The sequence below is a fragment of the Diorhabda carinulata genome, chromosome 1 (assembly GCF_026250575.1).
Source record: "Diorhabda carinulata isolate Delta chromosome 1, icDioCari1.1, whole genome shotgun sequence".
NCBI classification, from domain to species: domain Eukaryota; kingdom Metazoa; phylum Arthropoda; class Insecta; order Coleoptera; family Chrysomelidae; genus Diorhabda; species Diorhabda carinulata.
This window is the reverse complement of record NC_079460.1, coordinates 33,707,324-33,730,679: the sequence shown is the minus strand read 5'-3', so window position 1 is coordinate 33,730,679 and position 23,356 is coordinate 33,707,324. Positions and strand designations below refer to the sequence as shown.

The window sequence follows — 23,356 nt, the reverse complement described above, 5'->3', positions numbered from 1 at the left end:
AGGAATCTAGCTTGAGAGGCTCAAAAATAAATTGTGATTTATGAATTATATGTATATACAGTATGTCTAGTTAAGCTGGAATTATATTAAAAACTCATTTTATTATTAATTTTGGGGATAAAGTCATTCTTCCGAAATAGTTCTGCATGATGTATACCCCAGAATACAAAATAAGAAGAGATTGAAAATTAATACTGTTTATCATAATTGAAATTTAAAATGTCATTGTGTACAAGGTAGTATATTATAGAAAACAGAGATAAAGCGGTAAATTTACTCAATAAAAAACATCAATACAATTCAATCTGGCTCTCTCAACCAAAAGGAATATAATAAGTTTGTCACTTTTGATTAGTAAACATCGCACACACTCGAGCTTGCTTCCAATAAAGCGATTTATTATGTCACGTTGAAGAATGTCTTGAGAATATATATTGTGGGGAACTGTTTCATGGAAATTCTAATTTGTTTATTTAGATTTCCCGACTTTGCCGTCCTTACTTATTTTTTTGTGAAGTTACTTGAAACTAAAGATTTATCAGAGGTCTTATAATGAGAAGGAATATATTACAGTAGTTAGGAAGGGAAATTAAATTTTATTTCAAAATATTACCTGAATAATTATTGGTGCTAAATGGATTATGGTATTAGATATCTAAATGCACCTTTTATTTATTATCGACTTGTTCTTCGAATTGGCTAAAATCAATTTACATCTGATGGTTACATGTTAGTTTCTAGGCCATGCAAATTTTTTCAGTTTCTTCTAGTGGTAAGACTAATACCCTTCGCCAATTAACTTTAACAAGTTTAAATTGTAATACACATAGATTGTTAGTTGCTTCGACGCTCAATTTGGTTAACTAGATATCTATTTGGTTCGAATTATTTTAGTAATTTTTGATAATTATCTTTTTCGTTTTTAATTGAATTTGTCATTATTTTCAACTTTTTCCTTTTTGTTTAGCATTTATGTTTAATTTTTATCTACGTCGTTATTGGTATGCCTCTTCATTTCAATGATATTTTTTAGTTTTAAGAGCCTTTTCCGTTCATATTAGGTACATTTCCTCTATATTTTTAGTGTAACTCTTTTTACTCATTTCTTATCACATTTTGTATCATCTAACATTTTCATTATGTTTTTTTAAAGAAAAATAAATTAATTTTTCTTGCATATGAAGTATATAATATCCATATGAAGTATATAATATCAACCATCAAAATGAAGTTAATATTTATAGAAAATTTTAAATACGAAATGTTCATTCATTTTTAATAGGGTTTTTAATCGATGTGTTATCTATTTAAGATGCATTTTTTCCTAAAATAAGAGAATTTTTTTCCAACAAAACATACCTCTTTCATGAAATATCAGTAAATAGCACATGTTATAAAGTTTAGGTATTTGATACATCAATTTTAATGTAATACATGTGCTAAACAACAATTATAATCAAAAGCTCAAAAATATATAAAATACATTGCCATTCAGTTAATCTTCACGGTAAGTAATAATCCGCTTAATTTAATTGCTTTTATTTATTGATGTATAACAATAATAAAATTTTACTTACAATAGTTAATTAAGATTTATTATTATTATACATATTTCTTATATTGTATTTGACCATAATTTCAGTCTCAGACGATGAATACAAGTATTCGAAACCTCGAAAATATATTAGTCGACTTTAGTGTTTCCTTGCTATGTTCCCAATCGTAAGAAACCGTTCATAATATAGCTGGCAAAGATATATATATATATATATATATATATATATATATATATATATATATATATATATATATATATATATTATATGCAAAGCAAATAGTGCGAGTTTGCATGTGTACGTGGATTACTTGTGATTAGGTTTTTTTTCTTGATTTTGATTGAAAGCATATTAAATAAGGCAGACTTATAGTACAATAAATACAATTAATACTTAACAAAATGACAAAAACCAGATCTTGATCTCTTTTGTTTCATTTGATGTACAATTAAAAGAACTTGAGTAACTAGTGGCTAAGAATATTTTAAAATCTATGCCATGAATATTATGTATGAATTTTGGAGGTCTTTATTCAGTAGCGTTACAAAGTATTGTTGCATTTTTCTGCCATCGTTTAGTATACATTTTTTAGATACATATTATTTGTCCACAGACCACAACTGCAAAGACTCCAGACACGGAAAAAAGTGGCCTAAAAACTAAATTGTTCAGCGCACTTGGAATTCATTCACCAGTGAGCAAACCCAGCTCTTAGTTCTGTTCTTTTTTACCGAGAATATGATAAATTGTATATGTTGAGCTTTAAGTTTGAGAATGTTTATATATAGTAATATTTACTAAAAATAACATTCCATCTAATTGAAAGTTGTTTAGGAAAAAATTCTAAATACATGGAGGGTTCTGACTAGAAAGGGAAAACAAAAGCTTCTGCATCTATTTGAGATGGAAATGCCACAGAATTTGACACAAAAGTTTATTACATTTCACAGTTTAATGAGGTAATAAATAGACTATTGAAGAATATCTTTTTATGTGCACATTTTTGCAAATAGAAGAAACAGTTAATTATAGATTAGTAACCCATTCTGCAATTTCAATAGTGGTTACTTAAGCAAGCAGCAGTCTCTTAATGTGCATTATAATATAATTGCTTATTAAACTTTTTTTTCCAAATTAGCATTGGTGATTTGGTACAGATACATTTTGAACATATTTATTCTTCAGATAATTATAATTTTATGTTTGTTAACGATACTTTCTAGTATTGTTACAATAATGTTCAATTGAAACCTTTCAAGTAGGTTCATATAATATCTATATTTTGACTGAGTCGAAATATAGTAACACTGACCCAAGTAGATTTGGAAGATAATTATATTACCTGTCTTGTTATCTACATTTCCAGAAATATATTTTTCATAAGAAAGAAAAAAATTATCTCCCCCTTACGAGGTCCGTACCCTTCATATTTTACTTTTGGACTTTATTTTCAACTTGAGTGATTTCAAGTATAAACTAGTTACAAAATATCTAAGTTTTTTCCTAAACTGAATTTAAATCATTCAGAAATTAGCGAATTCAAAAGCTTTAGTGCAATAACAAATATTTTTAACAACATGCATTAAGTATAACGAACAAATATCTGAAAAACAATTTATAGGATCAGTCATTATTATATTTTTTTATTTTTTGCTTAATGAAATTTCATTGCTTAATTTAATAATATTTTAGATTTAACTTTTTAAAAGGTGATCAATACTTGCTTAAACTACTGGCTTGTATTACAATTTCAATAAAGTATCTGGTTAAAGTATTCCTATTTTTTTATTCACATCCTAATTTCAACAGATTTATTTTTGTTTTCAGAATTGATGTTTGCCTATCAATTAAAATTTAATTATTCAACAAGCTTATTGGTTGATTTACACCATTTGTGTAATTGAAGGAATATGTTCTGGAAAATATTTCGGAAAAATTAGATTATCTGTATTGGTCTTCATTTATAAAGCTCCATAGCTGAATACTGTTAGACCATACTTGTTGAAAGATTTGCAATAAGCTCTTCTTTATATGAAAAGTGAATTTCGTCCTAACATCTCATTCTAAATTCTTCACATTTTTCTTGTAGTGACTTTCAGCTAGGTATTCAAAACGAGGTAAGTGAAATAAAATTTCAATACAGTATTTATATTTATTCAATAAATAGTGTTTCCTGTTTACAATAATTTATAAAAAATGCATTATCATCCATATTAACTTAGTGGCATAACCAAAATATTAAAATTTGAGTTTTAATACTCAAATATTACAAAAAGATCTAACATTCGAACATTAACATAATATTAATTACTATTTTAAAAGATACAGCATAATATTGGTTCGCTTATTTTCACAACAAGCCAAAAGTCACAATGTTAATATGATAGTACTCATTATTTAGTATAAAATATTCCGAAATATATTATTGCGATGTAAAAATACTTTATTATTCAGTTCATTTCTCTCTAATTCAATTTATAGAAAAATATATGGGCAATACAATAACCTATAAATCTTCCTCAAATTTCTACCATACTAATTAATTATTTTCAGTAAATTCTTTTTTTTAATAAATGCGATAGATACTATTTATGTACAGTAAGAAAAACTTCACTGGCAGATATCTAGTCATAATTGCATTAGAAATACCAGCACATCATAATACTATTATAAATAATTTACAACTATGGTTCAAACATAATAAATAGGGTTGTTGTATCTTTTAAATAAGTAAAATTAGAAATTTAAACTTCTCCATCCGGTAACAGAAGCAAGACATCTTCTTCATCAGATGGGTATTGCTTTCCTGGTCTCCCTAAAAAAATAGTAACATTCTCGAATTCTTACGTGACAATTAAGGATCATTAAAGTGCTAGAAAACTTTGTTAAACTATTATTATATATTATTTGTGTAGTAATAAATAATTTTAATGAAATGAACAATCCTAGCTTAATTACTATAATTGTAAAATAAAACGGCCTTACAAATAATATAAATATATAAAATTGTGCAACACTAAAAGCTGAAAATGCAGGACAAATTTTAAAAAGAGAAATAATTAATCAAACTGTTTAATGCCCAATGAATTGCAAACATTGAGTCATCTTATAAATATATCACAACAATAAATGTAAAAATATAAATACAATTACAGAGCATTGATAATTAGATGAGAGATTTTAGAAGTTCATAATTCTTGATTAGTTCTTTATCATGAAGATTTAGTCGCTATTAAGCTCTAGTGAAGATATTTCCAAGAGCTAAATTTAAAATATTTTTACTATTATATATTTTCGTTCAACAATAAGTTGGTTTAATCCCGTCCCTCAGTGGCAAAATAACATGTTGATCCGTAAACCTCTTATCTTACTGAAACATAAAAGTTATAATCTTAAATGCAGTATGCTTCATAAAAGTGTCTTATCCTTTCACCTTGTTCACAAAAGTCTATGAATGTTTCCAATAGATGATTTTATACCCACCATCTGTTTTAATATAAATAATATTGAAAAACTACACAAATGCATGAAAGAACTCATCAATATTTACGATCAGAAATAAATTCAATTAATATTGCATTGGTCTTCAATCTTTTAGTAACTTACCTTTGGTAGTTACATTTTCTATATTATCTTTCAACTCATAACTTTTTACACTTTTTAATGCAAGTGATTGAAATTAGCAATAATGAACTATATTACCCTTCGTCTACACCAGCGCTATTATGGAATGTTTCAAAATTATTATTTATCGCATACAGCTACACTTTTTCCCATACGAGTACTCCTCCTTACCTCTGCCCTCCATAAGCTAATGTTTCATATAAAAATATTTATATTCATCTCTGGAGTAAGAATCGGTGACAGTGTTGAAATATGTGCTGATCACTTTTTCTGATATATTTCAATGTTAAAGGTGGAACTAGTGGAACAGTTGTTATTTATGTATCTGTATACTCTTGTATATATAGTTTTTTAGATAAATATACAACCTACTAAAATGACAAAAAAACGTTTCTAATATACTGGTTCCAAAATTGCGACTATATTTTCCCCATCAGCTCTAATTTTTAAAATACGGGTGAATTAATGTTAATTCAATTAATGAAATATAAATTTTCTACTTAAAATTAGAATCTAATTTATACCTGCATCAACTTAATATCCTAAGTCAACGGACCCTCCTCAACTTCGTTCTGTAAATAAATTCCTATATCCTTGGAATTGTCCATGACCCCTCTCATACCTAGCATTAAACAGAGTGCACAACCTGAATGCTGTACTGCATACTTATATTGATAGTTTTTTTAACAATCTGTATTTCAATTAGTTTTTTCTTCACGCATTAATGTAAAAATAATCATAAATAAGGGGTGGATAGGTGGCTAAATAATTCTATAATTACCACAATGAATATAGTAGAAAAGTGGTGTTAATGTTATTATAACTTCAATAACTGAAATAAGAAATCAAAGAATTGTATAATGTGGATATCTGTAATTTTCAATATTTATTTGAAAATAATGGTGGTCTGAATGTAGTTTTAGATCATCTCATTGAATTATATTTAAAAGGATCAATAACGATCAATATATGTCAAAATAAAATCTACTCTTCATTTTTTTCCTTTGATATTATTCATTCAGCTGCACAATTACAGTTAAGAGAATAATTTATGCATACTATGATTTCTACCTTCCTTTAAACAACCTGAAGATAAATGTATTTAAAAGAAGTAAGATATTGGTTACTCACTTGTTATCCTGGGACCTATCAAAATATCTATATAACAAATAATACTAGGTTAGGCCTAGAAGCATGAAATATCTAATTTGCATATATTTCATGACGCGATTAAGAACGCCTTTTCAGTTCATTGTTAGAAGGAAACTATTTGGATTAAATTTTGAAGAGTACGTTTTAATCACATTTTAGATTTGAACTTCCATCATACTTGGGTTTCATAGTAGAACTGAACAAATAGGATTTAAAATCCTCCCCAGAATCAAATCATCCACATCATATGTTAAGTTGGAATTTTTGGAACTGTTGATGATATTATTAATGAAAACACAATTTATACTATCACTACATCAACACTCACATTTACAGTGTCTGACAAGCGTTTCGATAACCAAGTTATCGTCTTCAGAGACTGAAGGTAAATACTTTCAGCCTCTGAATGCGAGTCTTGATGTAGTGATAGTAAGAACAGTGTGGTCAGTACGCAACATATGCTCTCCACAGTAGGAAGTTTAATATCTCCAACCTTAATTGTTGAATCTAATTCACGAATATTAAAATACCAAGACGTCTTGAAGAATTTTTGAATGGGTATTACCATATAAAAATTGTGATTGTAACGAATTGAATAATATATAGTTAATAAGTATTAGAAGTTATGTTTAAAAAGTCTCTATGCCACACAATTATTCCATTGGAATAGCAAATTATATCTTTTAATAATTATTCAAATAAGGTTTTTCGTTATTGTCGTGTGAGAATTTCTATTGATGGATTGAAATACCAATCAAACCATACGTAATAATAGAAATACACAAACGTATTAAAAATTATCAAATACAAAGTGGGATCTAAAAATAACTGAACTTTTTAGTTCTAGACTTATACGACCAATGTATTACAATCATAAAATGTTAATATTTATTCATACCATATACAATTCAATTAGATACTTGGAATGATAAATCAATTTATTCTTATAATATTTTAGAAGATTCTTTAGCACCTGAGTAACAGCTTCTTGTATGTCTTGTACGTCACTATCTGAAGTTCATTTTTTTAAATCTTAGGTGATATAAGATGGAAGCTAAGTCAATTAGTTTCTGATATATGAAAACTCATTCTATTAGTTTTTGCAATATTGCAAATGAGTGTATGAAAGTTCAATATTTGCTCTTTGTTAGATTCCGTTTTAACAACAGAAATACAAAATTGATATCAAAAATATGTAATGTTTTAACCTGCTAATCAATTAGCGTGCACTTAGAAGTTATATTATGTTTAGATCACACAGCGTAACTACATTTAATAAAAGCATTACTAGGAGGGTTTCAAGGTAAATACCAAACTAATTTAAGAGATATCAATTTATTTTAATAAATAACTAAACTTTTTCACATTCAATAATTCAATTACTTTTCCTTGCATTTTAAGTTAAAAGAATATTTGAAGTGAACTTAAATAATTAACTTCACGATATGCAAAAGTTCTCAAAAAAAAAGAAAAACTTTCACGAAACCTGAGCCTTCAAAACTGACCCATTAATAAAGCAAACTCACCTATCAAATGCTCATTTTGGTAATGATTATAAGGCTGGTACAAGAGTATAAGATAATATTGTTATGCATATAAATTTATTAAATTTTTCAATTCTTGAACATTTTATATGCAGTTTTTTGATGTTCTTGATTTTTGGTCTATTTTAATAAATAACATATTTTTTATATAAATTTATGCTACTGACTGTTTCATTTTGTGACGTTTTTTCAATTTTGCAACAATATAATGTTTTATGTATAAGAATATAACGGAAACAATGGAACAAAAAAAATGAATAGTTTTTGAAACCTTTACAGAACACTATAAAAAAATTCCACACTTTTAAAAGTTACGATAAAAAAATATTAATACACAAAATCTGCAGTTACTACATATTTTATCTCGGCACTACGTAAAACACCATGAGTGGCCTGGATAAAAAAAAAGATCTATGACCATGCTCTATACTACGAATAAAATTCATGGCAGAAGATAATCCAAAATAGAATGATACATATCATAAAACTAAGATCATTAAACATAATGTAGGCTAAATCGAATAATGAATAAGTATTATACATTAGCGGATATCTGGAAGAAGTTTCCCATTAATATCTTTCACAACATCTAGGGTAGAAGAATTTTCACAATATAAGTTTTACGCTTTTGTTACTTCCTACCATAATAGAAAATAGCAAAAATAATTTTTATTTCCAAACCTAAAGAGTTTACCAACAGAGTAGTCCTATATGCCTCTTACTCTTGAGAAAACTTCTGAAAAAAGTATTCTTTACTAGAAATCTTACCTCATATGAAAAGCTATCTTATACTGATCACAAGTATAATGTTTTATTAATATATAAATATGCCTGATTTTGTGAAGATTACGACGACAGGTAGAACAGAATATATTCCAGAAAATATTAAAGAAAAATTAAAATAATGGAGTTGACATCAAATTATGTTTGATTTGCTGAAAAAGAGTTACAGCTAATTGGGTAACCCCATGAAAAAGACTAAAAATAAATGTTACAGAAAGTAATTGAACACATTTAATTTGCTTCAAGTAGAATAAATATTTTTTACAAGTTACCAAGAACAAAACTCCAAACATACTTTTGACATAATTTGATAAACTAAATTAGTATCCTATTACCTCATTAACTTTGTTTTTAACAATGGGATGAGTACTTACAATCTTACGATTCTCTTCCTATCGTTTTAGTCCTTATATTTTCTTATAACATCTTATAAGCTAATTTGTTTTATATTGCCCTTGATGTAAACAGTTCAATGTTGATTTATAAATGCACAATAGCCAATTAAAATCGGTCTTGCCTCTCATACTTCTATTATAACCAGTGTACGAGCACACAATGTATTGTTGAAATTATCAACTTTAACATTTGCCTTAATTATGACTCATAATTATCAGTTAATGGTCTCATATTTAGGAATTTTAAAGATAATTGAACAGTACAATTTATATTTTCAGAAGAAATCAGTTTAGAACTGCTTATTAACTTCATTATTGAATAACAGTTGAAATTTACATTCTACCAAAACAGATCAGAAAGATAAAAATGGAAATTACTTTTTTTTAGTATATATCACAAACAAGATGAGGACTCATTTAAATATACAACACATTTTCGAAGCTCTTTAAAGTCACGCAGTAAAAACTTTATATTCAAAGAAAATAAAACTGGCAATTGATTAAATCTCGACCCTTTCTAACTAACTAAAATATTCAGTTAATTTAACTACCATTATTATTACTATTAGTATTTGTTGGTTAGCCTTCCAAATTCAATATACTTATTTGAAAATATGAACAATAAATACTATACTATAAATTATAGAATAATTGATGAAGATTCCTTTCAGTTTGGTGATTACGACTTTATTAGACCAGGCTAGTGGGAAATTTATAGAAAATCCTCATGTAAAATGTTGATATTTATTTAGATGTTACGTTGATCTATATTCGTATTTTTTAGTTTTTGTCTTGTGTTGCCTATATTAATTTTGATGTAGAAAGTGAAAACCACTATTTTGTACTTTGTTTCTTGGTCAAATATAGTTGATGTGTTATATTCTATATATAGAAATAGATTATAAGATTACAATCATGTAGATAATAATAAAGAATATTTAGTTTTCCTGAATTATAATTATTATATAAGAATGATTTCAAAATATTACCATGGAACCGGAAAAGTGAAAACAAAACGGTATAAACAAAAATGTGCAAATAAAAAATCATATACTATAAGGCATAACAAGATTACAATTTTCAATCGTAACGGCTTTCCAATTCATACTACATTGTTGTATATGTAATTATTTAGTATCTTAATAAATAAATTGGAAATATCTCACAAAAATACAATTTATGTGCATCAATTTAGTTAAGTAGATTATTACTTACGCGTTCGTACTTTTTTAAATACGATTTAAAATTAGATAAAACATTAAAATATATGACTTTAATCGCAAAACATTTTTCTGTTTTTATAAGTAACAGTCCATGGGCAATAACCAAAGTCAGTTATTACACCATTGAGTATAAGACTAGTTTGTATGTTTGATACCCCTACCTGGTTTTACATATTTTCGATTTTAAATAGTAAAATGTACCAAGCTAAATTAGCAGTTTTAATGGAAGATAAAATAGAAAAAATGACATATTCTCTTTAAGGAATTTATACTGGTGATAACGAGCACAAAAGTCACATCAGCAATATAAACGATCAAAAAATAACCATTTTTATAAAAAAGGTTAGCAGTTAATTTCATTAAACTACGAAAGTAACTACCAAAGTCAATATGAGAAGGCTCACATGGATAGTAGAAGTTGTTAACGGGAATGAGACTTAGCATTGTTGTTTCACTCTTAAATCAAACCTTTTCTATTCTTTGATAGTTTAATTAGTTTCTGTAGAGGCTTGCCTTAGTTTTTTATATCTATTCATTTCCGATTCGTGCCCAAACCAAAAAAAGCTAACTATTATTATGATTTTTTAAACTTCATAACAAATCATTCATGAGTTTCAATAGATAGGTATACTTTTTCATACAAACCCCCCAGAAATGGGCAATACAGAAATCCGTATTACTATTCTGGATTTGTTAGCATGAATATGACACATATCAAGTTAGTTTGAAGAGATACTAGTACTTTGATATTCATTTCATAATAAGATTCATACAAGAAATAATTTTGGCTTTAATTTATTCTTTGGATAGTTCTCCTAAAAAAACTAATCTAGTTTGTTGTCAATATCATTGGGCTGGGCTCGTACATCCTATACATACAAATTAATTCTTTTACCCAATTTAAGTAAATGATTAATCGCCGTTAACTGGTTATTTACAATATAAGTAACTAAGAGAGACAAATGTCATGAATTTTTACCAGCCCTATAGTCATTGTAAGATTATTAAAACTATTACAATTAAACGATCCCAAAAATAAACAGTCCAAAAGTCGCTTAATAATAACGACAAGAACCGTTATTATTTTCTACTATCTGAGTCAAGTGACACAGAAAATTAAAGTAGACATTACAAAAAGTGCTCAAACTAAACAAGCGACACTACTTATTGTTTCATTTTAGCGCGTGATTTTTGTATTTTACTAATTACTTTGTAATTCGTACCATTTTTTTCTATTGCAGTTGTCTTACTAGAAACAAAAGTCCTCGTAGGGCCACCGGGATATGGTATCCTGAATAACTGTAGGTGAAGGTAGTCACATATTTCAAGGCAAATTTGAGTGCAATATCTGAGTAGATCAATCAAAACCCATACCTATAAAAAATTCACAATATTTTTTGTCATCAACTACATCTAATAATATAAAACATTTTCAATAACCAATAAAAAAGGAATATGTCAAAGTTCATATTCTGCACTTGCTTGAATAGACCTCCTCATATATAATTACAGTTTCTATTATTCTTCAGCTTATAGAGATCAGTTAGTCTATAAGATAATCTATAATAAAATATGAAATGTCAGTTCTGTTTTTTAGTTTATGAGTTAATAATAAAATATTTTGTTACATAATGTGTTTTCAATTCGACATTTATTAGAAACTCTAAATACTGAAAAAATATCATCATTACATGATCTAATAGAAATATCAGACGTTTCATGTGAAAAATCACTATTACAACCCTCATTAACAGCATGTTGTCCTGTTGTCTAAATATAACTTTTAAACATTTGTAAGAACGTATATCTTTTACAGAAAATACTTACTAGACATAACCATAGTACATAATATTCGTTTATGAAAGTATTGAAGTACTGATTCAGAAACAGCATTGCAGGTCCCATAAGAGCCCAATCTGTATAATCCATCTCGCTTTTTGTCATATGAGCCACCTTAAATAAACATACATCAAATTAGTTTCAAATTTAGGTACTTTGGCGTCCAAATGATTATTAATTTTAATGAGATATAAATCTATGTCATGTTTAACATCAACAAACCAAAAAGGATATGGTACTACTGAATAATAACCGAAATAAAATAAATTGTTTTGAGAATGAAAAGAATAAGAGTTATAGAAAAAGCTAAATAAGTATTTAAATAGGCAGTGTTATGTCCAATATAAAAAAATGTACAGAGATTGTGCAAAAGCTGTGAAGGTAAAGTGTTAAAGTGTTGTATGTAAAATACTGGTAAATAATATACAAGATATGTTTCGAAAAAAAGTAGATACAAAATCACAAACAGTAGACCACACAACAGCAGTGTTACAGATAAGGATTGAGCCACAAGTTTATAATTCAACAAATAAAAAATATCTACTAAAAATGGAAATACCTGAAAAACTGATAAAATTGACTGTAGATTACCATCAGTTGATAGCCTAACCCAAAACCATATTTTTATCAGAATTTCCGTTTATATTTAAAAGTCAATTTACAAAAATATTTTATTTTTTACTTAAATTTCGATCGTTAATTTATAATTTGATGCTTTTTATGCATTTATAGTCCTTTATTCAAACATGTAATAGATTTTATGTTTTCATAATTATTATTGACAAATTTTAATATCAATAAACTACGAGGATGGTCCCAGAAGTACTTGGCCTGACCTAGAGATGGCGGTAGTTACTTGAAAAATACCATTTTATTAGAAAGTTCGCAATCTATACAGCACATGTTTCAAGTTTGATAACGCCATGTTGTTTAGTATTTTTTGGCAGTCCAACCATTATAAAATCTGAACTAAACTCTACTCTGGGTGAGACTGCTTCTTCGATATCAACAGTAAAATATTGGGTAGCTGAGTTTAAATGAGGCCGTACGACCTGCGAAGACCAGCATCGCAGTGGCCGACCAAATGAGGTGACGACTCCAGAAAGAAACCCTCAAAGCGGTACTGGATGATCGTCGACTGAAAAGCGCGAGCTAGCAGACATAATAGGCATTTCAAAAAGTGGGGTACATAGCAAAGTAACTAAAAATTTGGGCATGAGAAAGCTATGCGCAAGATGGGTGCCGCGTTTGCTCACAATGGAACAAAAACAGCGTCGTGAAGATGTTTCTATCGAGTGTTTAGCAGTGTTTCACAGAAATAAAGCCAAATTTTTGCACCGTTTCATAATCATGGATGAAACGTGGGTCCATCACTTCACACCCGAAACAATCAAAACAATGGATTGAAAAGGGAGGACCGGCTCCAAAAAAGGCAAAGATCGTTCCATCTGCGGGCAGGGTCATGGCGTTGGTTTTTTGGGATGCGCGTGGTATAATTTCAATTGACTATCTTGAAAAAGGGAAAAACTATCAACGGCGAATATTATGTGAACTTATTGTAACGTTTGAGCGAAGAAGATCATGTACGCTGCTATTAAAAATTAATCATAGATAACCGTACAACTTGAAAAAAATAAATGAAACAACCTATCAACTGATGTCATTCACTCACTGATATACTAGGGTAGAAATAATTTTATCAAAGGGTTAGGGTTAGGAGTTTATTTCAAATTTACACTGGTTTAAGATAAAGCTACATGATGTCAAGTTTAATTTATTTCTATTAGACGCTGTCAAAATTCTTCTACAAAATATTTTTTATGAATGTACTTACCACAAGTCGATTAGTGACTTTGGCTGCAACAAACCCGAATGCCAAGATGTACAGAGCTGGATGATTTTGATATATTTCTTGAGTAGATTTCTTATAAATTATAAAAGCCGGAACTAGCACCATGGAAAATGGTATTATTGGTGATAATACACTGGTTCCCTAATAAAAAATTTTAATTATCATTTATAAATTAAAAAACAGATAGTGTCTTGTTGGCTCCTTTCATTACATATATTGATAACTATTGAACACATAATATAACATAGTATTTTTCCTACATAAAATGGTCTGTAGACATTTAAAAGGACAGTAATTTATTTTGAAGTATATATGAATGATTATTCAGATCCATGACAACATTTATCTAGCGATAATCTTATATTTTTAATGTAAACAGGAAAGAAAAGTATCACTTTATTCAACTATATATGTTATTAAAATTAATTAAACAGTGACAAAATTAGCAGAAATAGTTACAGCCAACAAAGCACTATGAAATTATAAAAATTAAATTCTTAATAAGACGAAACATTCTACATCTTTCAAATTATTGTAAGGAATTGTTTTTATTCTAATCTCGTCACAAGAGAAACCAGTTTGTTCGATTAATTAAGGCATTATATTGAAAGACATGTTAGGACGACTAGCGTAGCGTCTTAATAAAATGCTTATATAGATACACAAGTTGTAATGTAAAAAAAACGTAAAAATAAATATATTTATATACAGGCGTTTCTGTCTTTCGATATCTCATTGATGTAAAATATTTCACTTTACCTTTTGTTAGAAACTAATAAAAAATAAGTAAAAGCGTGTTAGTGAATAAGCATGCTATACTCCAAAGCCTACAAGCAGCTGGAAAAATATAGTGTATTTATTTTATAGATAGACTTAAACATCTATTAGTAAGTATACAATGTATAGTGCATAGAAGAAGGAAGCTTATTAGACCAGAGCATAGTGTCGCATATGTTTGCAAAATTCGTAATTTTTTTTAAAATGTCCGGGAGGTACTCTTGATTATAAAAGTGTAAGATGACACTTGATATCTTGTGATGTTATTGTTTTAACAACGAAAAACTGAATAAGCCAGAAAAAATGCATTTTTTGCAATGAATTAATTTTTTATATACAATATTTCGAATGAAAAAAGTCCTTACACCTATTATCGTATATCCAACCCATTAATTGTTATGAATTTTTTACAATTCAAAATCGCCGAAAATCCTAATTTTCCTGCAAAAAATAATATACTTAAAAAATTGAAATGTTATAATTTTTATTTTTTTTTCAAATATTTCGACTATCTAAAGCAAATTAACATAAATAGATTTGAAGAATTTTGTTTTTTTATGTTTTATTTATGTTATAACAATATGCTCCCTACGCGCAGACACTCCCATCTCAATGTATAAGATGAGAGAAAGGCCGACGACGCGCTTACAAATTGTTTGCTATTTTTCAGCAGTAATACTTTTAAATTTCCCAACTTATTGTTATGTGTAATGAGATTTTTATTATTAAAATATTTTATATACCTAACATTTTTTGGCGATTGAAGTTAATAGAAACATTTATTTTCATCACTTCTTTTTATTTATGAAAAAATCATTGTCAGATCCCGTCTAAGAAGTAACCTTTTTTGAACCCTATTTTCCAGTAAGATAAAATAGGGCAAATACACTTGTCGTGATCCGTGAAAAATTTCTACCTGTTTCCATGAACACTGTTGGTTTAGTGGGGTCATAAAATTTTATGACTTCCAAAATACCGTTCTACTTTCATTATTTTACAGAAGGCAAAATGTTTCACACCAAAACAAGTTATATAGAATAGTTTAATAATAAATTATAATCTCATTACACATAACAATAAGTTGGGAAATTTAATAGATTAATATTAGAAGCAGTAAGAATATTTTTTTAACGTATTACTGCTGAAAAATAGCAAACTTTAAGCGCGTTGTCGGCCTTTCTCTCACTTATCTTATACATTGAGATGGGAGTGAGATAGAAATACTTCTCTCTCGAAAGTGTCTGCGCGTAGGGAGCATATTGTTATAACATAAATAAAACATATAAAAAACAAAATTTTTCAAATCTATTTGGGTTAATTTGTTTAAGATAGTTGAAATATTTGATAAAAATTTAAAAATTATAACATTTCAATTTTTTAGGTATATTATTTAATTTAGGAAAATTAGGATTTTCGGCGATTTGGAGTTGGAGTTACGATAATAGGTGTACGGACTTTTTTCATTCGAAATATTGTATATAAAAAATTAATGCATTGCAAAAATACATTTTTTCAGTTTTTCGTTGTTTAAACAATAACATCAAAAAATACCAAGTGTCATCTTACTTACTTTTATAATCAGGAACACCTCCCGGACATTTTAAAAACAAATTACGACTTAAAACAATTTTGCAAACGAATGCGCCACTATATGTTGACGAATTCAGTCCGTAGATTGCTTTTGTATATGTGACTGATTTTATCAATTTCTAGATTATTATTGAGCAAAAGTATAGTTATATTATAAACATCGGATACAGACACAATAGCTGCAAATTCAAGTCCTGTTAGTTGATGGTAGAAAAAGATAAATTTTAGTATGGAGATAAACAAAGTGGAGTATAAAAAATTCATTATCTGACTAAAAAAATACCAACCTACGAAATTATTCCAATATTCGGATATATAAGCCATTGGAAAAAGGGTGCACGAAACTTTTTTGCGAAATGAAGTATTGAATTCAATAACTGAGTAACTGATATTAAATTTAAGTGTAATTCTTTAAATATTGTACGTTGATTATCAGTAAGGCACGAACCTAGAGGTGCAAGGTTAGAAAGTGACCGGAGCAATGTTTTCAACTGAAAGTTTTAGTTAAAATAAATGACCTCCAGGGGAATTACTTTGGACGCTTATAATACAAGGTGTGCTTGTATTATTTTTTTCAAACTTAATTGTCAAATGAGAGTATAAGTATTCGCATGATTTACCTCGATTATTACTTTAATGAACCTATCCATAATTTCATATGTAATAGCAAATATCTCAGTTAAATAGACGACAACATTGATAGTTATTCAACCAATCATTATGCTTACAGAAAAGCCTACTTGGAAAGTTAAACAAACCTACGTAACGGGTTCTTGAGGAAGATATAAATTTAAATCATCCTGAATTTCTAGACTGATTATTGTAAATATCCCTTTACCCCATCTCTGACCCGTTTATCCGACAAAACAATCATTTACCATTACGTTACATTGTAACATATTATGTGTAGACTCACACTAGAAACTGAACCTGTTGAAGGGTGCCAACAGTAGAAGTCTGAATTCCTAGGAGCCGCATTCCAGTATCAACATGGACCGTGTCGACATGATGTTACTACACACATGTAGTAACAAAGGTGGTGTTGTGTAAAAACGAACAGGTAGAGTACCCACAACCGCTACCACAAAATGTTAAAATGTTAAATTCATGATTTCGTGCTGCAAGTTGAATATAGTGGTTTTTCATATCATATGGTACATAATATATTTGCCGAAACATGAAAAATTTTTCTACGTGATGGGTACCTCGGATATACATTTTTTAACGTAGTTTACACAAAAAATGAAAATCTTGCAATATTAGTGGCAATGGAAGAGTTATGGATCCATCACTGTGATTTAGATAGCAAAATACAATGTGAAGAGTAGAAACATCAAGATTCACCAGCTCCAAAAAAATTCAAGATGTAGCCTTGAGCAGTTAAGGACATGCTAACCATATTTTTAGTTTTATTAGTATATTATTTGCAAAATTGTTAGTCAGAAGTCCTTAATGGCTCACGCAGTCTTTCAATTAGTTAAACATCATGTTTTTCGGCAATTACCGGCTGTTTCCAAAACTTAAAGAACAGTTGTGTGGCAAACAATTTTCTTCTAATGATATCACATGTGCGGTTTGCAGAGGTTGAACAATCGTTCTTTCGAGTGAAGTAGGTAAAGCCAAACTATTGATCATTTGTTACATAGAAATGAAAATGATGAATTGATGATGAAATATCGTACTTCAAATTCAAGAAAATAGGATATTATCACCCGGAAATGAAGGGAGAATCACTGTGTTCTGCTCCTTATTATTATTATTATTTAGAATAATGTAGTTATTACATTAGATAATATATTTTACTATGAATAAATAATGACGTAAATCCTTGTAACTGATAGATGTTTAAATTTGGTTGAGAAACATAAATACTAAATGAGAAAAATATATTAAAAGTAGAATTTGGAACTATTGTCAAAACAACACAGAATTCAAGATCAAATATAAAAAATATAAAAATAAAGAAATTGTTCAGAGTAGAAAATATGGAAGTTGTTCTCCAGCCTTTATAATATTGGCAAAAGTTGAAGCTCTTTAGCTAAATAACCGTTGTAACGATTCACATTGAAGAATTGGAAAATGCATTTAACATATCAAAATTCAAGCAATACCGAAACATGAAAATTGTATAAAATTATTGAGGTACTGTTCAGCGACGAAAATCCTCGCATTGAGAAAGATCATAGCACATTTATTTGATATTTACTTTTTGAAGCATTCTGGACGACATTTTTAAATGAGTTTCCAATTTTTTTGTAAGCTAAAATATTTGCTAACTCGATATCATTATCATAGTATTTAATATGACACAAGTACAAAAGCATCCTTCCTCAATTCTTTTGTTTATGTTAGCACAAGTTTTTTGAGTAGTCTATTTGTAAAATAAATACATTTAAGGAATGCCGGAAGAACACTAAATAAAGCTATTATTAGAACTTCGTCAACATTCATTCTTTATCGACAATTTAAAACCCATGCAACGATAGAATTCCTTCAAAATATGACACTGCTGTGTGATGTGGTTCTAAATACCTTCTTCCAATTTTTCTTGTGTAAACGACTTTTACGTGATTCTAATGCATGACGAAAATGATATTAGACATTTTATGGATTGGTGTTTTTACATTTGTTTAAGTGAACTGAATGTTCTTTATTGGGTGAAGCTTTCTGTCATAAATTAGTCATACTAAGGATAAAAGCATCCTCAGTAGAATGGTTCAAATTAAATCTTCGAGTTCCTAGCTTGACTGTTAGAGAGAATGCTCTGTGAAGAAAAATTAAAAGATTAATCAATCACACGAGAGCGATTTAACGGAGAAGTAACTCTTCGTTAAGGTGATTATATTTTTAGTTTTTGTCATGTTTCTGATGGTATTTCCCAAAATTTTACATAAATCTGAAAGATAGATTACTTTTAATAGTTATAAAAAAACTATTTTCGTTGTAAAATAAATATGAGTGTTAATTGAACAATTTATTTATGTGGAAAAACAAAGAAATGAATTGTAAATGGTCCGTGTTTTCGGCCAATAAAATAATACTTACAATGTTCCAGGATTTTACAGGTGTAATCTTTAGTACCATTTATAAAAAAGGAAAACGATAATAATATAATATTTTACTATATGTTATTATCTCTTATCTACCTATCTAACAACAGTATTTGTAGAAAACGTTTTGTTCCAACACGATAATGCGCTTGCCTGCTATTGTGACAGAAAAATTAGCCGAACTAAGTTATGATTAATTGCCTCATCAACCTAATTCCCCTTTCTATTTCTCAGCGATCACTTTCTATTTCCAAAATTAAAGATTACTTTTTGGATTGGTTGCGAAAATTGGGTTAAGCCTGTTGAGTTTAAATGAGCTAATTTTTTATAGTAAAGTAACTTTTTTCCGTCAAAGCGTTCCCCATACTAGATAAATAATAAACAAAATTTTGGTCAAATTCCGTTTTTTTTTTAGTTTTTCTTTGATAAAAAAATAGTGAGAGCGAGAACTTTGAATAAATACCAATATATTTGAAGAGTGCGGACTTGCAAGTTACTTCTGTTGTTTTAATTATCGTAGGTAGAGGGATAAAAATTCTTTCCTTTTTAGGAGTATCCTACCGGCACGCCTTTGGCACAGTATTTTCAATGTTTGTGAATAGATAACAATAGGCTAAACCCTTATATTGACCCCAAACCGGGGCGGTACCACCTGCACTTAATAAAAAGAAAAAAATTTACAATGAAATCAATGCCAAACTATTAAAGTGGCTTAAATATTCGTCGGATCACTCTGTGGTCCCTTTGCATACCTAATGAGCTTTTATTGCTCTATACCTTTCTGAAATAAACTATAATTAATTTTGTAACAATACCGCAAAAACCTCATTTTGATATCATTGGTATAATTTGAGATAAAAATAAATGTATTATAACTTGAAATAGTATACTTCTATGAAAATTTGAACCATTCACAAACATTTGTTAACTCAAAGTGTATTCACTAAATGCCGCTCAAGCATATTTTTTTAAAAGCAAAAAAATTTCAAAGCAGACCCAAATACATCTTTAAATCTGTCACAAACCAATCTTGCAAAATTTCTTATTTTTCTGGCCCATAATCGAAGTCTTTACGCTTAATGCTCTATCTACTATACCAAGGTTGTCAAACTCGCGGACCGCGGGACGTTCGCTGTCGTAAAAAATAAATGGAATTGGCTAAACTTACTATGATAAAAAAATGCATACATTTATTTTGAATGTATTAATTATGAAAATACTGCTTATAGAACCAAGATCAGATCATAACGAATAGGTTTAACATATTCAAAACATTCAAATTTGATATTGTCAAAAGAAACGGTTTCTCCGCTCACAAATTTCAACAACGTTTATAGAAATAAAAAAGTTTTAAATTGAACAAATACAAAACCTTATTATTAACAATGATTGAAACTCATCGAAGAGCTCTGGAAATTGAAACAATGCAATGGGAACAGAATATGGCGAGACGTTTGAATGTTAGTAGTTCAACAGTAGAAATAACACACCACCAGTTTTTTGTTATTGCTCGGCACAAAGGCGAAAAGAAAAACAACAGTTTGGGAGGATAGCTTTCTCGAGATACTGCACTGCGAGGCAGAAAGCAAACCGCTAGAAGGCTCTAAAGCGGTTTCCAGCCAACTGTCTACCAGTCTACTGCTCGACGACGGTTAAATCAAAGATTTGAGTTTGTCCGTGGCACATGAATGGACAATTGATGACTTAAACAAAGTATTGTCCATGGATGAGTCTACAATTGGCTTATATGGTAAAAATGGAATAAAAAAGGTGCGTGCAGCAACCTCTGGTTGCTTATGGGGAGTGGCTCGGTACGGTACGGAAAACGGCAAGACAGTAACGAAGTCCAGTAAAGAGCATATTTGGAACTAACTCAAAGACGTCGTATATTTGCTCCAGTATAAGTACAGAGCTCCGATCAGTCAATTTCTTATTTTCTAAGGTCAATCAATGTTGTGTTCTTTTAAAAAATATATATTTTCCAATGTTTGCTTATTTTTTTGCTTGCATAATTGAATAAATACACAATACAAAAAATAAGTTAATTGATAAAACTGGATAATTTCGAAAATTGTTGGTGTAGGATTAGAACTGCAAAATTTCAAGATATAGCGATTGTAGCATTATTGTTGGGATAAATAAATAACACAAATCCAATCCTTTTTGTTGTTGGTATGAAAATAATCACAAACTCATTCTTGGCGGCTTTATGGAAAGTATCTAAATTGCGTAGGGTGCCTACAAAGAGTACAATTGCTTCATTTTCTCTCTTTTTTTATTGACAACGCAGTACGTTTTCATGATAAATAATATGGAGTGTCATAAATATGAAATTTGTTTATTGTTATGATATTATTGGAAAGAAAAGTTTAAAGCAGCCGTGGCAGCAAGAAAAATATGTGAAATTGAAGAGGAAGACACAATTAATGAGGAACGACACAGTGTTGGTTTAAGCGTTTTAATGGTGAACTTGCGACAGAACGAAATTTAAACCTTGTTTGATTGGCCCAAGCTAGTCTATGAGTTTGACACCCTTTATTAAATCATGACATTCTATATTCATGATCTGTCACAAATGGCAAGAATTACCAATTTTAATTTGACGGTAGTTGATAGCAGAAGGAATTCGGGAAGTAAAAGGGAACATAGTTTCCAAAACTAAGATTACCATTTTCTAAGTAACATCGGTTAGGTTCAGAATATATACTTTACTTAATGAAATTATAAAAAAGTATTGAACCAAACACTTTCGGTGTTTAAAATAATATCTTACTTTTCCGTAAATAAACTGTGAAGAATCATAACATGGATTTGAGAATCGAACAAAGGAAACAGTATAATCACAAAACCACTGTTTATGATCAAATGTTGACACAGTTTCTGATAATAAAGCATTTTTCCCGGCCATTCTAATAACAAAAATGATGAAAAAAATTATATGATAGAAATATAGTAAGGTTCTAGGTAAAGATGTGGTTTCTTTATTAATATATTGAATTATATTGGTCGATATAATTTCATAAGGTTAATTTAGAATAAGCAGAGCAATTAATGACCATAAAGATTTAATAAATTATGTAAATATGAAATTGCAGTGAGATAAGCAAAATTTTATGAGGACAAGTTATTGTTTCGTTATTAATTTCATGGACCTAACTGACAACAGCTAATGAAACTACATAAAAACCAAAAATACCGAGCTATTCAAAAGTGGCAAAGCTCCTCTTTTTTTTGGAATCATACATAAACCAATGAAATGTCGAAACTGGATATTAAGGATTGTAAAATTGTAGAATCCACTGTAGTCTTTGCTCGAAGTGAGCTTCATTTACTTATAGTGGAATATCCTATTTTATAATGTAGCTGTAAAAATAGCTATACATTATGAAACAATAAATCAATAATCGCTCATAAAATTTGAGTGTTCGTCCTAGAGTTGATGAACTATTTTTAATATATATGGGCGAAACATGTTTTGTTATAAATACAATGCCTACCACCAAATATAGACGCTTATAGAATATCTGGCGCGAGCAGGATAACTGGAAGTGATAACAGGCTATCTGATTTCTGTACGTATACGCGCTCTTAAGGCACTCGAGATTCCCAGTTCGCACTAACGTCTTGGCTGCGTGAATATCAAGCAACCAGCAGCGCCAACTGGCGGCTGGGTCACCGGTAAATAGCCACGGGTTCCCAGTAGCTTAAAGAGTCCTCTATAAGAACTGTTCTTCTACAAGCGTGTGTATTCCTTGACAGTATAAATACTTTCCTGGCTAATGCCTCGATGAATATTGAATTACATCTCCTCCGAGCGTGATATTCATCGACATTTTTGTCGATAGCAACATCCCTAATTGCAATAAGGGGGTTGTAACTGCTGACTAGTTACGACGTTGTTGTATACCATCAGAGTAGCGTAACAACCTATCGTTCGGAGTGTTTAATCCGAACCACATCAGCCAGTGCTG

At 29.1% G+C, this 23,356-nt stretch overlaps 2 protein-coding genes across 11 annotated transcripts in view; one reads left to right on the top strand and one right to left on the bottom strand.

The window, feature by feature from the left end:
* The window catches only part of LOC130897711 (kinesin light chain), a 28,311-nt gene extending 24,979 nt beyond the window's left edge, over positions 1-3,332 (top strand). For 3 of the 6 annotated variants that reach the window (XM_057806610.1, XM_057806592.1, XM_057806628.1), the window contains one exon: positions 2,170-3,330. In XM_057806610.1, coding sequence (XP_057662593.1) covers positions 2,170-2,271 — 102 coding nt within the window. In that variant the 3' untranslated portion in view covers positions 2,272-3,330. Of the gene's footprint in view, positions 1-2,169 lie in introns of all 6 variants that reach the window. The other 3 variants (XM_057806602.1, XM_057806619.1, XM_057806594.1) reach the window with 2 other exon arrangements.
* A 356-nt stretch (positions 3,333-3,688) lies between these two features.
* The window catches only part of LOC130897639 (choline/ethanolaminephosphotransferase 1), a 34,976-nt gene continuing 15,308 nt past the window's right edge, over positions 3,689-23,356 (bottom strand). For all 5 annotated transcript variants that reach the window (XM_057806589.1, XM_057806586.1, XM_057806587.1 and 2 more), the window contains 4 exons: positions 13,951-14,109; positions 12,105-12,230; positions 11,501-11,651; positions 3,689-4,371 (listed from right to left, as the gene is read on the bottom strand). In XM_057806589.1, the coding sequence (XP_057662572.1) occupies positions 4,301-4,371; positions 11,501-11,651; positions 12,105-12,230; positions 13,951-14,109 (507 nt within the window). In that variant the 3' untranslated portion in view covers positions 3,689-4,300. The remainder of the gene's footprint in view (positions 4,372-11,500; positions 11,652-12,104; positions 12,231-13,950; positions 14,110-23,356) is intronic.